The sequence below is a fragment of the Trichosurus vulpecula genome, chromosome 7, assembly GCF_011100635.1.
Source record: "Trichosurus vulpecula isolate mTriVul1 chromosome 7, mTriVul1.pri, whole genome shotgun sequence".
Lineage (NCBI taxonomy): Eukaryota > Metazoa > Chordata > Mammalia > Diprotodontia > Phalangeridae > Trichosurus > Trichosurus vulpecula.
The window spans coordinates 100,539,996-100,556,158 of NC_050579.1; the positions used below are offsets into that span (position 1 = coordinate 100,539,996).

The 16,163-nt window shown below is 38.3% G+C and overlaps 1 protein-coding gene across 3 annotated transcripts in view; it reads right to left on the minus strand.

Annotated features, from left to right (window-relative positions):
* The window catches only part of TIAM2 (TIAM Rac1 associated GEF 2), a 167,885-nt gene that overhangs the window by 1,372 nt on the left and 150,350 nt on the right, over positions 1-16,163 (minus strand). For all 3 annotated transcript variants that reach the window (XM_036766922.1, XM_036766921.1, XM_036766920.1), the window contains 5 exons: positions 14,319-14,427; positions 13,610-13,668; positions 8,512-8,617; positions 5,179-5,266; positions 4,627-4,781 (listed from right to left, as the gene is read on the minus strand). In XM_036766922.1, coding sequence (XP_036622817.1) covers positions 4,627-4,781; positions 5,179-5,266; positions 8,512-8,617; positions 13,610-13,668; positions 14,319-14,427 — 517 coding nt within the window. The remainder of the gene's footprint in view (positions 1-4,626; positions 4,782-5,178; positions 5,267-8,511; positions 8,618-13,609; positions 13,669-14,318; positions 14,428-16,163) is intronic.

Consider the following 16,163-nt stretch of genomic DNA (forward strand, 5'->3'; position numbering starts at 1 on the left):
TACTGAGATCGCAGGGAAAAGATGATGTAGTGTTTCCACAATGGCCAATTAACAAAGCTTAACCTCTCTTTTTTGTGAAGGAAAGAAATGTCAGAGGGATAAAAATTCCAAATTTGTCAACATGAAACCAAAATACCAGTTATTGATAAAATCTAGACCTGTTCCTTCCACTGCAAGGGCTTACCGCCTAATGCCAAGGCTACTCTGATTCAAAGAATAAGACTTGGGAAAATCACAAAATTATGTCATTTTTATTTGAATAGCTTTCCAGTCTTGGATATATCTCTAGCTAACCTGGTATGGTATATTTTTTTTCCTCTTAGGATTTCTACAGCTTGAGTAGATCAAGACTATTGCATTTACTCATTTATGTTCATTTTTGTTAGTTAAGGAGGAAAGAATTAGACCTGTACCAGAGTTTCACCATGAAATAATACCATTTTGATGGTTTTCCTAACACAATTTGCATTTCTCCCCATGGTACATTTGAAATGCTCTAAGTTTAGGATTTTGAGAGGGAGAGTGAGATCTTAGAGATTATCTAATTTAGTCTCTTCATTTCATTAATGAAGAATTCGAGACCACCGAGATAGCATAACCAGAATCAGACCCCAAGTTCTGTAACTCCTAATCTCATACATTTGTCACACCACCATGCTGTCTTTGTTCTCTTTTGGTCTTACCAATGCACAAAAATTATGTGTTACTCTTTTTCTTTTCTGTGAGAATTCAATATCATTGACTTTATCAGCTTGGATACACCTTCTACTGATGCAGATCACAGCCTGCCCCTCCATGTCTTAGTATTTAAAAGTCAGTCTAGAGCAATGTGTCAATGCCACAGGCCTGTAAACCCAGCTTCTGAGGCAGCTGAGGCTGACTGATGGGTCGGCTGAGTGGAGAGTTCTGAGCTGCACTGGGCTAGAGCCAATCAGGCACACACTTGGCACCAGTGTGGTGAGCCCCAAAGTTCCCCAAGGTTTGAAACACAGTAAGTCAAAACTGTGGAACTGATGAGTCGTGAGATTTAGGGAGAGAGGGACAGAAAGAGAGTTCATTCCTGCAGCCAACCTGGTGATGAACCTCTCTAAATTAGCTAGGTTAGTCTTTAGACTATCCCCAAACCCATAAATGATTTTTTCAAAGGCAGTAGGACCTCCCAAAGCCTATATTCCATTCAAATAGCCTTCAAAAATTTCCATTCTTGATAACACATTGTAATCTTTGTTTAATTCTTTCTCTACCAAAATGGCTTTGCACAAACAACTGCAATGCAGTTAAAATTAGAAGGAAAGGACTTAACTGGGAAAAAAAAATCTTTTCAGAAAGTTTCTGTGATACAGGTCTGATAGCCGTTACACACACACACACACACACACACACACACACATTCAAATACATAAAAAGAGCCATTTCGCAGGATGCAAATGGTCAAAGGATTAGATTAGGCATTCTCAAAGGAAGAAATCCAAGTGGATCAACAAACATTTTTTAAAAAGCTCCAAATCACTAATAACTACAGAAATTCAAATGATAACTCTTTCAGATTCCATCTCATACCTATCAGATCAGCAAAGATGATAAAAAGGGAAAATCACAGTTGTTGGAGGGGCTGCAGGCAAAGGGATACACTAACGCACACTACTGGTGGAAATGTGAAGTGGTCCAGCCATTCTGGAAAGCAATTTGGAACTTTGCTCAAAGAGTCACTAAACTGAGCGTAGTTGATAAAATGATATCACTTGGAAGCCTGTACTCCAAAGGACCCATTCATACAAAACAGATGTAGCAGATATTTTTATAATCGCAAAGAACTGAAAGCTAAGAGGGTTACAGTCAACTGGGAAATGGCTAAACAAACATCTGAATGCAACAGTATATTACTGCATCATAAAAAGTTACAGAAGTATGATATCACAGAAACCTGGAAAGATCTGGATGAACTGATGCAGAATGATACTGACAAGATCTGATACAGTGATGACAACATTTTAAAGAAAAATATCTTAGACTTAAGAACTCTGAGTGATGCAATGACAAACAATGATTACAGAGGATCAATGACAGCCACCTTCTAACAGGGAGCCAATGGACTCGAAGCAGAGCAAAATATACGTTTTCAGACATGGCCAATGTGGGAATTTGTTTTGCCTGCCTATTTGTTACAAGGGTCCCTCTCACCTCATTTGTGGAATACCAACTGGGTTGTTTGGAGGAAAGGGGAAAGAAAAGAAAAAAATTTTTTTTAATTTAAAAAAAAAGGGTAATTGAAGCATTTTTTTAAAATGCAAAGAAGAGAAAAAAAGTCCTAACTGGACAACTTTGTAAGTTACATGCTAAATTTATTACATGTTTAAAAGGAAAAGCTTCAAGTATAAATTTTTTTCTATTCTACTTTCTGTTTACAAATGTTTCTATTTTATGTTTAATAGGTTTGGAATTTTTAAAAAAGTTTTAATATTATTTGTTTTCTGATGTTTCTGGGTCTTCCTTAGGGGCTAGGCAGCCACAATTGGAGATATATTACCTTTAAAGTCTCCTTTGCTAGATTATCATCCATATCATTCTCCCAACTAAGACTATTCTAAGGCTACAGCAAAGCTCCTCTTCTCTTCTTTGTCTACACACTCAGTGATATCACTTCTGCTCATGTGGGTTTAATTAGCATCTTTACATAGATGACTTCCAGAACTATGCGTCCACCCCAAGTATCTCTCCTGAGCTCCAGTCTCAGATCACCAACTGCTTTTTGGGCATTTTGAACTGAATATCCCAAACATCTCAAACTCAACATGCCAAAACAGAATTCATTATATTTACTCCAAAACTTAACTTCTCTTTCAAACTTTGCTTTGGTCACCCAATTTTATAACCTCAAAGTCATTTATCCTTAACTCCTGATTCTTCCTCACTCGACATCTAATCAGTCACAATTTCTTGTCAATTCTGCCTCCCCCATACCCAATAGATATTCCATACTCCCCACTGATAAAGCCACCACTTACTTTGTCAATCACCTCTGGCCCACTGAATTGCATTATACTACTAATTGGTCTTACCTCAAGTCTCTTTCCCTTGACAGACCATACAGCTACCAAGTGATAGTACTAAAGTGTAGAACTGACCATGTCTCTCCTACTCAATAAACACTAATAGTTCTCTATTTTAGAATTAAATACAAACTCCTGTATTTGGCATTTAAAGCACTTCTTCATAATTTGTAATCAACCTATCTTTCTAGCTCTACCATAAGTTACTTCCTTTCACTCATTACTCTCTGATCCAGTCAAACTGACTTTGCTAGTCTTCCCACACACTATTCCATCTCCTACATCCTTTTGCACAAGCTATTCCCCTCTAAAGGACACTCTTTTCCTCACTTTTCACTTCTTAGAATCCTTCATTTCCTTCATTGCTCAGCTCAAACTCCATCTCCTTTTATGATCCTAGAAGCAGCAGGAGGGAATGGAATATGCACTGGTTCCAGAGTCAGTGAACCTGAGGTCCAGTCTCACTTCTGGAACTTACCATCTGTGAGATAAGTCTTTTAACCTCCAGGGGCCAGAGTCTCCTTGTAAAATGAGTTATAATGCTATGATTTCCTCTGACTGCCGCAGCTTCCCTTAAAATATTCTCTCTCTCTCTCTCTCTCTCTCTCTCTCTCTCTCTCTCTCTGTCTTACACACACACACACACACACACACACACATTTTCTTCTATAGAATGTAAACTCCTTGAAGGCAGAGATGGTTCATTTGTCTTTTTTGTATTCCTTATCTGCCACAGTACCTGGCACATAGTAGGTGATTAATAAATGCCTGCTGATTGGTCACTGTAAGTAATCATCACTGCCCTTTGAAGTTCTAATTAGTGAGAGAAGTGCAAGAGTTAAAAACTGCAATTTGCCAAGGATAAAATGAGGTTCACTGTTTATAGGAGCAAGAAACATGGAAGATTTTCCCTTCCTCAACTTGTTATAAAGTAAAGGGATCTATAATAAGTAAATATGATAAAGATTAAATGAGCTAAGATTAAATGAAATTAAATGAAATAAGACACACTGACAGGTACATATTGAGGTTAAGAAAGTACAGTAAAATGAAAGCTAAGAGAAGTGAGTTCACTAAAATTTTGGCAGATGGTATTGACAGTTTAAGAATTTCTGCTGAGGAATGTGCCCAAACAGTGAGTCTAAAGTACAACCATCTTTGCTTCTGTCAATGTTGTGTTGTCTTCTTGAGAATGCTAATCTGCTGCTCTGCTAACTGATGGAAGGCTCGATGATACAGTACCTCTTTCTTGGATTTTCTCTCTCACAGATAATGCCTTCTTTTTAAGAAACAAACTAGATCACAAGTGTAGTTAACTTACCTATTAAAAAAATCAACAAAGAGCATGGCACCCTGTTCCTTTTAAAAGAAAAGGCACGGTGCAGGTTATGTCAGTTTACCTCACAGGCCTCTTCCATTGCCCCATAGGATATGTCTGTCTGGCTCTGAATACACAATTCTCTGTCAATTTTCAAAGCTGTTATGTAGCCTGAGTACAACAGTGGATGACATTCTTCAGAGAATCAAAACCTGGATTTCATTCCAGATGCACACATCTAGCACAATTCTTCCTTACCTAATTTGGCTGAAACAGGAACACGATTTTTGAGTGGTATCAGGCGATCTTTACTTGTCTTCTCCAGTGGCAATTCACTCTTTATGTGACGCCTGAAATTCTCCCTCAGGATGGAACGGATCACCTTCACAATGTTGGTTTTACTTTCACAGTCGCTGCAATGGGAGGAAATACCAAGAACATTCTGGGTGTTAAAGGCATTTACCTCTTTCCATCTAACCTCTTCCTTAGCTGTAACATCTGAACATGAACTTCATTAAGACTAAATTTTCAGCCTTCTCAATTTGGAGTTAAATTTAATGGAGTTAAATTTGTCCTTTAATTAGGTTGTCTTCACACACACACACACACACACACACACACACACACACACACACACACACACGTTGCTGTTCTTGGGAGCTACTGAAGGACTAAGTTCTTTGCAAGTTAACTTTCATGTAAACCACAATTATGGCAGTGGAAAATAAAAATCATTTTTCAAAATGAAATCACCCCATCTTATTTCCATTACTTTTAAGTTTATGAGCAGCAAAATGACCCCAACAGTACCTGCAACATAACTGAAAGATCGTTTCTGGCCGCCCTTCTATCTCTGACTTAGTGTGGATCAGCTCCCATATGGAATTGTTTTCTGTCCCTATAAAAAGAAGAAATAGGCAAAACTAAAACTAAAACACACTGAATCCACATAATCTCCAAGAACAAGTATCCCTGCTAGAAAGACTTGGGAGGAATATCAAGAGATGAGGTGATTTTTAGCCAAAATTTCTTGCCTTTGAATCCCATTACCTCCTCCTGAATTTCATTTAAACTGTACTCATAGCTGTAACAAGGACACCTTCAAAAACATCCTTAAGAAGCTTTAGGTATATTGTGTAGACACCCATTATCTCTTAATTCTTTTACCATTTGTCTTTACCTCTTTCTTTTTTCACTTCTTAACTCTAACTAGGCCCTTCAGCTCCCCACTCACTTTTCATTTCCTGGCCCATGTTTCTTCTTTTCTGCTAGCCTGGGTTCCTAGGCCAACTTGGCATTAGAAAATGATAACACTTCACAATATCCAAGAATCCAGATAAAAAGCAAGAGCCATGCACTGCAAACAGATAAAGTGGGTGTGAATATATGATGTGGGGGAAGAAGGGGTCAAGACTGACAAATCAAGGCCCAATCTTAACCATTTCCAAATAGTCTTCCCTATCCTACCCCCAGGCCAGCACCCTAAAGTATGTCCAGGATCTTGAAAGAAAAGAGACTAAGGAAAAGCCAGCCATGCTATGGGACTCAAATTCTCATTGTAAACCTTAGCCCATTGAAATTCCCCACCATCAGATTAGCCCCACCCCCCTCCTTCTATCCCCTAAACTATTATCCTCTACCTCTCCTCTTTCTCACAGTCACAATACAAGAAACAAGCTTTCTATAATCCTTGCCTCTACCCCCTCACTTCTCAACATTCTGTAATCTGGTTTCCGACATCATCGCTTAATTGAAATTGCCCTTTCCAAATTTACTAAGGATCTCTTAACTGCCAAATCTGATGGTCTTTTCTCAATCATCCTCCTTCTTAACCTCTGTAGTATCTGACACTATTGACCATTCTTTCCTCTTCAATGCAAATTAAAAGAATTCAGAGGTACTACCTCATACCTATTAGATTATCTAATGGGACAGAAGATGACAAATGTTGGAGGGGATGTGGGAAAAATGAGACATTAATGCATTGTTGGGGGAGTTGTGAACTGATTCAACTATTCTGTAGAGCAATTTGGAACTATGCCTAAAGGGCTATAAAAACCATGCATAACCTTTGACCTAGCAATACCACTACTAGGTCTGTATCCCAAAAGAGATTAAAAAAAAAGAAAAAGAAAAAGGACCTACATGTACAAAAATATTCGTAGCAGCTCTTTTCTTGGGGTAAAGAATTAGAAATTGAAGGCATGCCCATCAATTGGGGAATGGCTGAATAAGTTGTGGTATGTGATTATGATGGAATACTCTTGTACTATAAGAAATGATGAGCAAGATGCTCTCAGAAAAACCAGCCAAGACTTGCATGGGCTGATGCAAAGTGAAATGCACTGTGTACAAAGTAACAGCAATACTGTAGGATGATCAGCCGTGAATGACTTGGCTATTCTCAGCAATACGATGATCCAAGATGACTCTGAAGGACTTATGATGAAAAATGCTATCCATCCCCAGAGAAAGAGCTGATGGTGACTGAATGCAGACTGAAGAATACTTTTTTTAACTTTATTTTTCTTGAGTGTTTTTATCTGTTTTCTTTCACGACATGACTATTGTGGATAAAAAAATTTTTTTAAAACATACCAAAAATGAGGTTTTGATGTACATGACAGTTTGATGAGACCACACAAGAAAAAATCTCACGGAACTAGATCAGGTAACCAAAGTGGCAATGCAAAAGGATCTCTTCTACCCATCCCCCTGGCTAAGAAAATGTCAGCCACACACACAATACACAATCACTATGCTATCATGCTAAATTTATTTTTAGAATTATTCAGAATTCACAAGACTATACAAATATGAAAGAAATTTATACACTCAAATGTTTATGGTTTTTAAAAAATAAGTTTATAGCATTTATACTTCTGAAGTTACTAAAAGCTCAAACTGCACTAAGACTTTAGGGGCACATCGTATAAATTCTGGCTTTTAAAGCTCTTCACAGCTTGGCTCCAACCTATCTTTCCTGCCTCACTTTACAGTACTCCCCTTGAAACACTCTCTGGTCCTACAAAACTGGCCTTCTCCCTCTTCCTCACACACAGTAATACAATCCTCATGCCTGGAATGCACTCCCCTCCATCTCACAGCACATCTCATCTCCTTCAAAATGCAGTTCATCACTGCTTCCTTCATTGTTCTTTCCTGATGCCCCAGCTACTAGAGGTTTCTCTCCACCAAAGACCCTTTATGGACACATATGAATATATGGACACACACACATATATGCACATGCTATTTGGCTTGAGTAAATGTAACTTTTTTTGAGGGCAAAGACCTCTTGCTTCATTGTTGTCCCTGAATCCCCATATGCCTAATACAGTGCTTGAAACATGACAGTGCATAAAAATGCTTGTTGACTGAAAATAGTAACAGCTCTATGTAAGTATATTATTACCCCATTTTATAGATGAAGAAATACATTCGGAGAGGTCTAAGTAACTTGCCTGCAGTAATACAGGAAGTATTAGATCTGAGATTTAAATTGAGATCTTCTGGCACCAAATCCAGCACACTTTATACAAGGCTATAATCCATCATTGGGACATCAGCCCTTTAGAAAGGACTTGTAAACATTTTCCAGGCCAGGAGTTATTGGGGTTTGGGGGAATGTTGAGGGAATTGTGGAGAGAAAAATCAATCTAGCAAAACTGTTCTGATTTAAAGATCTCATTTTTAAAAATTGAGTTTAAAAATGGCTTAAATAAAAATAAATTTCTACACTGCATTTCAAGTTATGCAGCAGAGAATCAAAGGTTACCATAAAAAATAATTAGCTGTAGTAGCAAAAATGAGGAAAGTGAAAGATGCTTACAAAGTACAACCACCCTTTGACATCTGACTTTGCCAATATGAAAAAAAAAAACCATCACATTTACAACCGGCTCTGTGGTGGACGTTTTCCTGGCCTAGGAGTCAGAAAGCCTCATCTCAGCTCTACCATTTAGCTAGCTGGCTTTTCCTTTAGCCCTCTGGGCCACCACTTTATCTTCTGTGAAAAGATGGTTTAATTTAGCTGGCGTCTAAGGTCCTTTTGAGGTCAAAAATTCCTTTGTTCAGATAAGCTTTCTTTTCTTTTTCTTTTTCCTGTTACTGTATCATGTGAAGAATCTTTTTTTTTTTTACCTGCTGCGTTTCCCAGTCTGACTTGAAGAGCAGATAAGGGAATTAGCCACCGGAATTTGAATGGGTCCAAGTCACCATGAACATGTGAAGGCCGGGAACTGGAGGGCTACGAATGGAAAAACCATGAAGAGGAAATGAGCATTCCTGTCCAGGAAGAGCGGCCTATATTTCCTCTCTGCAGAGAACTTTGCCTTGGTTCTGTTCCATCCCACAACAAACGAGGATGGAGAGGACCAGAAGCACATGTCTATAAGCACATACGGAGTGCCTGCTCTGTACCCCTGCACCGTGCTAGGTGCTTTACAAATGTCTCATTTGATCCTCACAACAACTTTGGCAGGTAGGCACTGGTGTTACTCTCACTCTACCTGGAGGAAACAGGCAAATATATCAAGTAACTTGCTCAGGGTCACAAAGTCAGCAAGTGTCTGAGGCTAGATTCGAACCTGGGTATTCCCGACTCCAGACCCAGGATTCTACTCACTGAACCACCTCATTGCTGATATAATACTGATTAGGCTCTACTATGCTCAGGGTGATAAGAAATTAAAATACAAATAGAACATGGTTCCTACCCTAAGGGAGCTTCCAGCCTATATTAATAGACAGGACACACACACAAGTCTGGACTGAGCATGAGTTCATGTAGGAAAATAGCAAGAGATAAACCTAGAAAAGCAGATTGTAGTAAACTTTTGGAAGGCCTTGAATGCCATATTAAAGAGCTTAGACTTTACCCTATAAACCCTCCAGAATCATTTAAGGTTTTTGAAAAAGGAAAAGAAGACAAATGGCCAAAACTAATGCTTCCCTTAGTGGTTCAGTTTTCCACAAGTAAATAATTTATCTTTCATTTTCCTTTTAAAAGAAAAACATTAAACAGTTCTTCAACATCAAAACATTTAAACCTTGAGTAAAAGTAGAAGTTGGAAGGGCATTTTCTCTTTTATTTCCATTGTTTTCATTAAGATTCTAGATCTTTTATTTCTCCAAATGATTTTTTTTTGTATTTTGATTGTGGTAGCACCAAATCTATATCATTATTTTTACATCATTATCATATTGGTGTGGCTCAGTCATGAGCTCTGAATATCTCTCCATTTATTTAAGTCCTTGAATTTTTTAAAGAATGTTTTGGAATCGTGTGTGTGTGTGTGTGTGTGTGTGTGTGTGTGTGTGTGTGTGTGTAGATGAACATTCAATTGAATATATTTTGTTATATTAAGATAATCAAGTCAATATATAATATGTACTATATATAATGAATACATCATATGTTAATATATAGCATATATGACTACATATTATATATGTATATGTTTTCACTGTGCTTTGCTAAGTTGACTTCTTGATTTTTAAATGCATCTTGAAGTTATTTTGAGTGGAACTTCCTCTTCTATTATCTCCTGCTAGAATTTGTTAATTGCTATGTAGAAATGTTGATTTTTGTGCTAGGTAAAAGAGGTAAAGCAAAAAGCTATTTTTTAAGGAAAACTCTCTAATATCCTATATTTAAATAAAATATTAAATAAAACCTATGCTATATACTATACTATCACCTATAACTATCTCATTTGATTTTTACAACAATCTCTGGGAGATTGGTGCTATTATTATCCCCATTTTAAGATAAAGAAACTGAGGCAGACTGGTGAAATGACTTGGGCCAGAGTCACACAGCTAGCTGCTATACCCCTCTATGAAGGGTTTGACCTGATCCTCCAGTGAAAACTTCCTACCATTCCATTCTCTAGTCTTCCATCTACCCAAACCTTTAAATATCCTATATTTAAATAAAATATCCTATATTTAAATAAAATGGGAATTATGTGTAACATCCACATTTGTAACTGATTCATCTGAGATACCGACGACCTTTGCCAATAATTATTATTCATTGTCTACCTTCGTTCCTCCACTCCTCACCTCTCACTTAGTCTTCAGCCCTTTTGCAATCTGGCTCCATCTTCAGCACTCAACTGAAATTTCTCTCTCCAAAGTTACCAGCCATCTCTTAACAGCCAAATCTTATGGTTCTTTCTCAGTCCCCATCCTTCGCGACTTCTCTGCTGCATTTAACACCATTGTTCCTCTCTCTGCCCTTCCCTCTCCTCTTCAGCATCCTAGGTTTTCATCACACTGCTCTCTCTTTGTTCTCCTGCCTAGTGACTCTCCAGTCTCTTTTGCTGGCTCTTTGCAGACTCATCATCCATATTCTCCCTTATGACTAGAAGTATTTTCCAAAGCTCTGTCTTCAATCTTCTCTAATCTCTGTATACTTTTTCTTAGTGATCTAATCAACTCCCCCCTTTAAAAGAGTTTAACTATTATTTCTATGAAGATGATTCCAAGATCAATCTATCCAGCTCCAATCTCTCTCCTGAGTTTTAGTTTCACATTGCCAACTGCTTATTGGACACTTCAAACTGGATATCCTGGCTATATCTCAAACTCAACATGATCAAAATGAACTCATTATGTTCCCTGCCCCTACCCCCCAACTCCTCCCTCTTCCAAACGTCCCAATTTGGTCACAGGCACCATCATTTTTCTACTCTCATGGGTTCATAACTTCAGCATTACCCTCAATTCTTCACTCCACACATCTAATCATTTGCCAAATCTTGTTCCTACCTCCACAGCACCTCTGACATCTAATCTTCTATTCAAATAGAGACCACCTTAGTTCAGGCTTTCATCATCTCTCCTCTAGACCAATGCCTCCTAATTGGTCCCCCTACATCAAGTCTTTCTCTACTTGAGTCCATCTCCCACACAGCTACCAAAATTATTCTCTTTAAGCACAGATCTGACCATGCCATTCCCCTAATCAAGATACTCCAGGGCTTCCTGAAGCATCTTGGATAAAATACAAACTTTTAAAGTCCTTCACAACCTGGATCCAACAGATCTTTTTAGCCTCATGCATTATTCTTTTTCATACTCTATGCTCCACCCAAACTGCCCTCTCCTGCCTTTTTCACATATGGCACTCTATCTGCAATCTCCATGCTTTTGTACTAGCCATCTGCCATGCCTAAATGAACTCCTTTTTCACCTCCACCTCATAGAATCCCTCACTTTCTTCAAGCTCCAGCCCCACCTTCTAAGGAAATCTTTCCTAATCTCCGTAACCGCTCTTTAATCCACAACTAACTTGTATTTATTTTATTTATTCTGCATTTATTATTTGGTGTATATTTATATATGAACATGTTGTCCCCTCCAGGAGAATATAAGTTCTTTAAGAGTAAGGGCTGTTTAATTCTGTGTTTATATTACAAGCTCCCAAGTACACCTAGCAAATAAAAGACACTAATGCTTGTGTAACTGATTGTCTCAAATGTCAAAATGGGCAAAGTAGCCACCATTTCAAATGAGGATAATATTATTTGACCTGCTACGCTCTAATCATTATTAATATAAGAATTAAATTTAGAAGAGTTTACCATTAGAGGATAAACCATTTTTAGTTTTAAATAGTTTATAATAACAATATTTGTGCCTGCTTTTGCTACTTGTTATCTCACTACCCAGAACGAAAAATGGCATCATACTTTTTGTCAATGATGCTGTTACTTAGCAGCAGATATCAGGCCCTTCCTTGGCACTGTAGCAAACACTGAAAGCATAAAAGAAGTACACAGGAAGAGGAAGAAGCTTATTTATCTTTCTTTTAGCCTATTATAGTCTGGCATAAGTAGATACCACTCTTCCCTTCTGTGACCCTGTCAGAATTCAAGTAAGCCCCAGTCTGAAAAACAGTGAAAATACAGTTTCCAAAGTAATGTCAACAGGAAAATAGACCTGCCAAACGTATGAATTATCTCAGCTGACACTTCAGGTCTAAAAGCTAACTGGATGTTGGTTTGATTCAGGAGATTGGCCTGTAATTAATAAGGAAATAAGGAAAACATGGATTTCACAAATATGGTTAAAAGCATTAAAATATGGTTAACAAGCATTATACTTTATGTGAATAAATCCTGGTTTTGTTGTGATGGAGGCATATTCCACCTTGGTGGGTATCAGTCCGGGGTGTGTGGTGTGTGTGTGTGTGTGTGTGTGTGTGTGTGTGTGTGTGTGTGTGTGTATGCATACACATTCACACAGTTGAACCACTGTTTCAAATGAAGCCCTTGGTATTTCTAATTTTTTCTATATATTTTCCATATGTATGGTAGATGGAGGGAGTACTTAAGACTATTGAAGTCATAGACTGAATCTCCCAACAACCCTATGAGCAAGTAAAACAGTAGCTATTATACTTAGCTAGTGTATAAGAGAATCAGAACTTAAACTTGGCTTTTCTAACTCTCAGTCCAGTGCTCTCAAACTACGCACTTACTCTCCTCCTGTTTAGTTATAGTGTCTCTGGATAACTTTTGTGCTCTGTTTAGAATTGTACGTTGCTACTATATGTTAACATATGTCCTATAGTCTATTAAATGCACAGTGCCTGGCACATAAGTACTTAATAAATGCTGGTCGACTGCCTGATTCATCACATGGCTCATATACTATATTTTCTAAAGCCCTGAAACCCCTAGTGGCCAGTTGGGTACAGGCAATAGGAATTTTCTGATGGAAAAAAAAATCATATTCTCAGTAACTCTAACTTTGTGGTTATAATCAGACAACACATTGAAGCAAAAGAGAGCTGCCCACATTTCGTTTCCTGCTGGGGTTTGCTTGTCGGTTACACACAAGCACCAATCTTTTTTTTTCTTTTTTTAATGTCATGATTGGAAGAGCCCCTGCCTAGCAACTATAGTTGTTCTTTCTCTCTGCCTTTTCCCACCGTTACACTGCATTTATTCTCCTCATTGTTATTTCTGATACTAGGAATGACCTAAAGTACAAGGTCCCTGCCAGTGAGATAACAATTGCCCCACAGGTCCTTCTCCACAGCTGCTAAAAGGGACATGTTTTACCTGTGGGGCAGGCTCCAAGACTTCTCCAGCCTCATGCGTATCATTTGCTTTCCTATGTCAAGAATAAGTAAAACTAGCTAATGCATGTTTTTAACTTTAACACAAGAATGAAGGTCAGGTACATGGAAAAGGGTAATTTTAATGATTATTATTTCTAGTCTTACCAATTTCTTCTTCAGTTTGCAATTTTCTTTATAAACCAGTATGACAGCTCTCTTAAAAACTTTAAAAAAAAAAGGAAAAGAAAAAGAAAAGGAATTAACCAAAATGGAACAAAGCCCTTCAAAATAAATGTTATTTTATAAGACATCAAACTATGCCAGGATATGAAGCAAAAGATAGTGCTTCCTTCTGTTCATATTTGAATTATGCAGAAGAACCTGCTTATTTAAAAGCTATTCTCTCAAATGGAACATGGCATTTACTTTGGGGAAGGGGGAGAGGAGGAGACAAGCACTCAGTGTTCACTGCAGTAACTAAACACTATCTACACTTGCTTTCTTGTCCTTGGGAGAACTTTGCTAAGACTAAAATGGCAGGCTAATAAGAGAGCAGGCTTCTAAACAGCTTCAGGAGATCTGTTCTTATCACTTTTAGTGAGGACTACCAAACTGAAAGCTTGGGGTGAAAGGGGTAGGGAGGGAAAAATGAGGACAAGATAATAAGTATGTAGATAAGACTCTGACACATTCTTTAAAACAGCAGGGACCAGCATTATGTCACTTACTAACTCAAACCACGACAAGGAGCTCTATGCTAACTCCCACATCAAAATCAGGTGGTTGGCCAATCTAGTAGTTTGCTAGAGGTGGACTCTCCGTTCACTGTCAGCGCTTTCTGCTCCACAGTCTGAGTCTTTAATTAAATACTAACCAAATACTGTAAGCTCAAGATCCTTCCTTGCTTTTCCTAGAGACAGAAAGGGATTCAACCAGGAAACTGTAGAGTGGAGCAGGAGCTCTCCCATGGAAAGCTCTGTAACCTGTATTGTCATAAAAAAAAGAACATACACGATTACCACTCAGCTTCATTCCATTTTCCTTTGCATGAGCGACTGCACTTACATGCACACCATCATGCCCTCTGTCATAATTTAAGACTTAAGATTGGTGCCATGAATATGAAGGTGTTTTAGAAAATATATGGTAGTGACAGAAGACAGAGACCAGGCCTGGGATTTCATTGCTACAGGGAATTCCCAGATGAGGAGACTCCCTCTACCAATGCAGGTCAACACCTCCTCTGCCACATAAAGTATCAGAGAATATTGAGCTGATATGGGACATAATCTATGAAAGTATTTCCTTTTATTATGCTATATTATAAAGTTTATAATCTATAAACCCAGGAGATGAGTCTTATGATGCACGTATATCATCATTAATAAGACTGCAGTGTCCATGCTGACCCTTTAATGCATGGTCCAGGATCAAGTGCATTTATCTTCCCTAATTCATAAACCTCTGCAGGCCTATAAACAAAAATTATGAGGCCAGGAATGGACAGAATTAGGACATTAGTGTTTTTAAAACTCCTGCTGGCTTCCAAATAGTCTCTTTCTCCTTAGGCCATTTTGTTCCCTGTCAGAAGGTTAAAAGCAGGGTTACATAAAAAGAGCTATGTACCAACCAGAAAAGAGCACAGAAATGACATCCAGAATCTCAGAACTGGAAGGAACCCAAGAAGTCATCTAGTCCAACTTCCTGCCCAGTGCATCAATTCCTCCAGGGAGGAGAGTTCACTACCTACCTTAGCAGACTCTTTCATTCCTATTCCTACTCTCATTGCTAGACTATTTGTTTTTCCTTACCTCAAGCTAAAATCCACTTAAACTTCCAGCCTTTGCACCCACTTCTCTCTCTCTCCCCCTCTCTCCTTCACTTTTAGAATGGGTAGGCACCATTTCAAAACTTAAATTAAGGGATCACTGTCTTCATTAGTTATACTAACCTTAAAAAATAAGCAGGTACCCCTAACCAATTGCCCTGCTTAAAAAATTAAGCCAATTAGATGGACGTCAAGGAAACATTAAATGATAAGCTGGTAAAAAGTTATGTTTCTTTACAATCACCCCCTCACATTCCCTCTGTAAACTTGCCCTAATCTTTCCATTCTTCCTCCCAGACCGCTCTACTCAAACTGCACCTTTCGTGCTTTCCCATAGCTTAGAATGGCCTCCCTTCTTTGTTCTCTAATTCTAAGCCATCGTAAGCCCTAGCCCCCGATTCCATGAAGCTTTGTCCAATTGCTCTAGCAGTCCACACTGATCCCTCTGTACTCTGAATTCTGGTAGCAATGGGCCCATCGCTCATTGTGTATTTTTCTATTATTATCTTGGAATGTTACTTGTTTTCCTATTAGGATATATCTTAGCTCCCAAATTATGTGGTAAAGTCACTGTGGCAAAGGACTGTCTATTCTACTTCTTTGTATCTCCCACAGAACCTTGCACGCAGAACAAACTCACTGAGTGTTTTTATCTGACTGTTAAACAATACGATATTTAGTCACATCACCCCTTGCTCAAAAATCTTCAGTGGCTCCCTGTTGACTCTCAAATCCCTTTCCCTAGAATTCAAGGCCCTCTATAATCTTGAATTATTCTGTCTTTTTTGGCTTCATCTCATACTATTCCTACCCCATTTTCTGTGCTCAAACTGAACTTTGTTGTTGCTGTTTGGTCATTTTTGATCATGTCCAACTCTTCGTGACCCCATT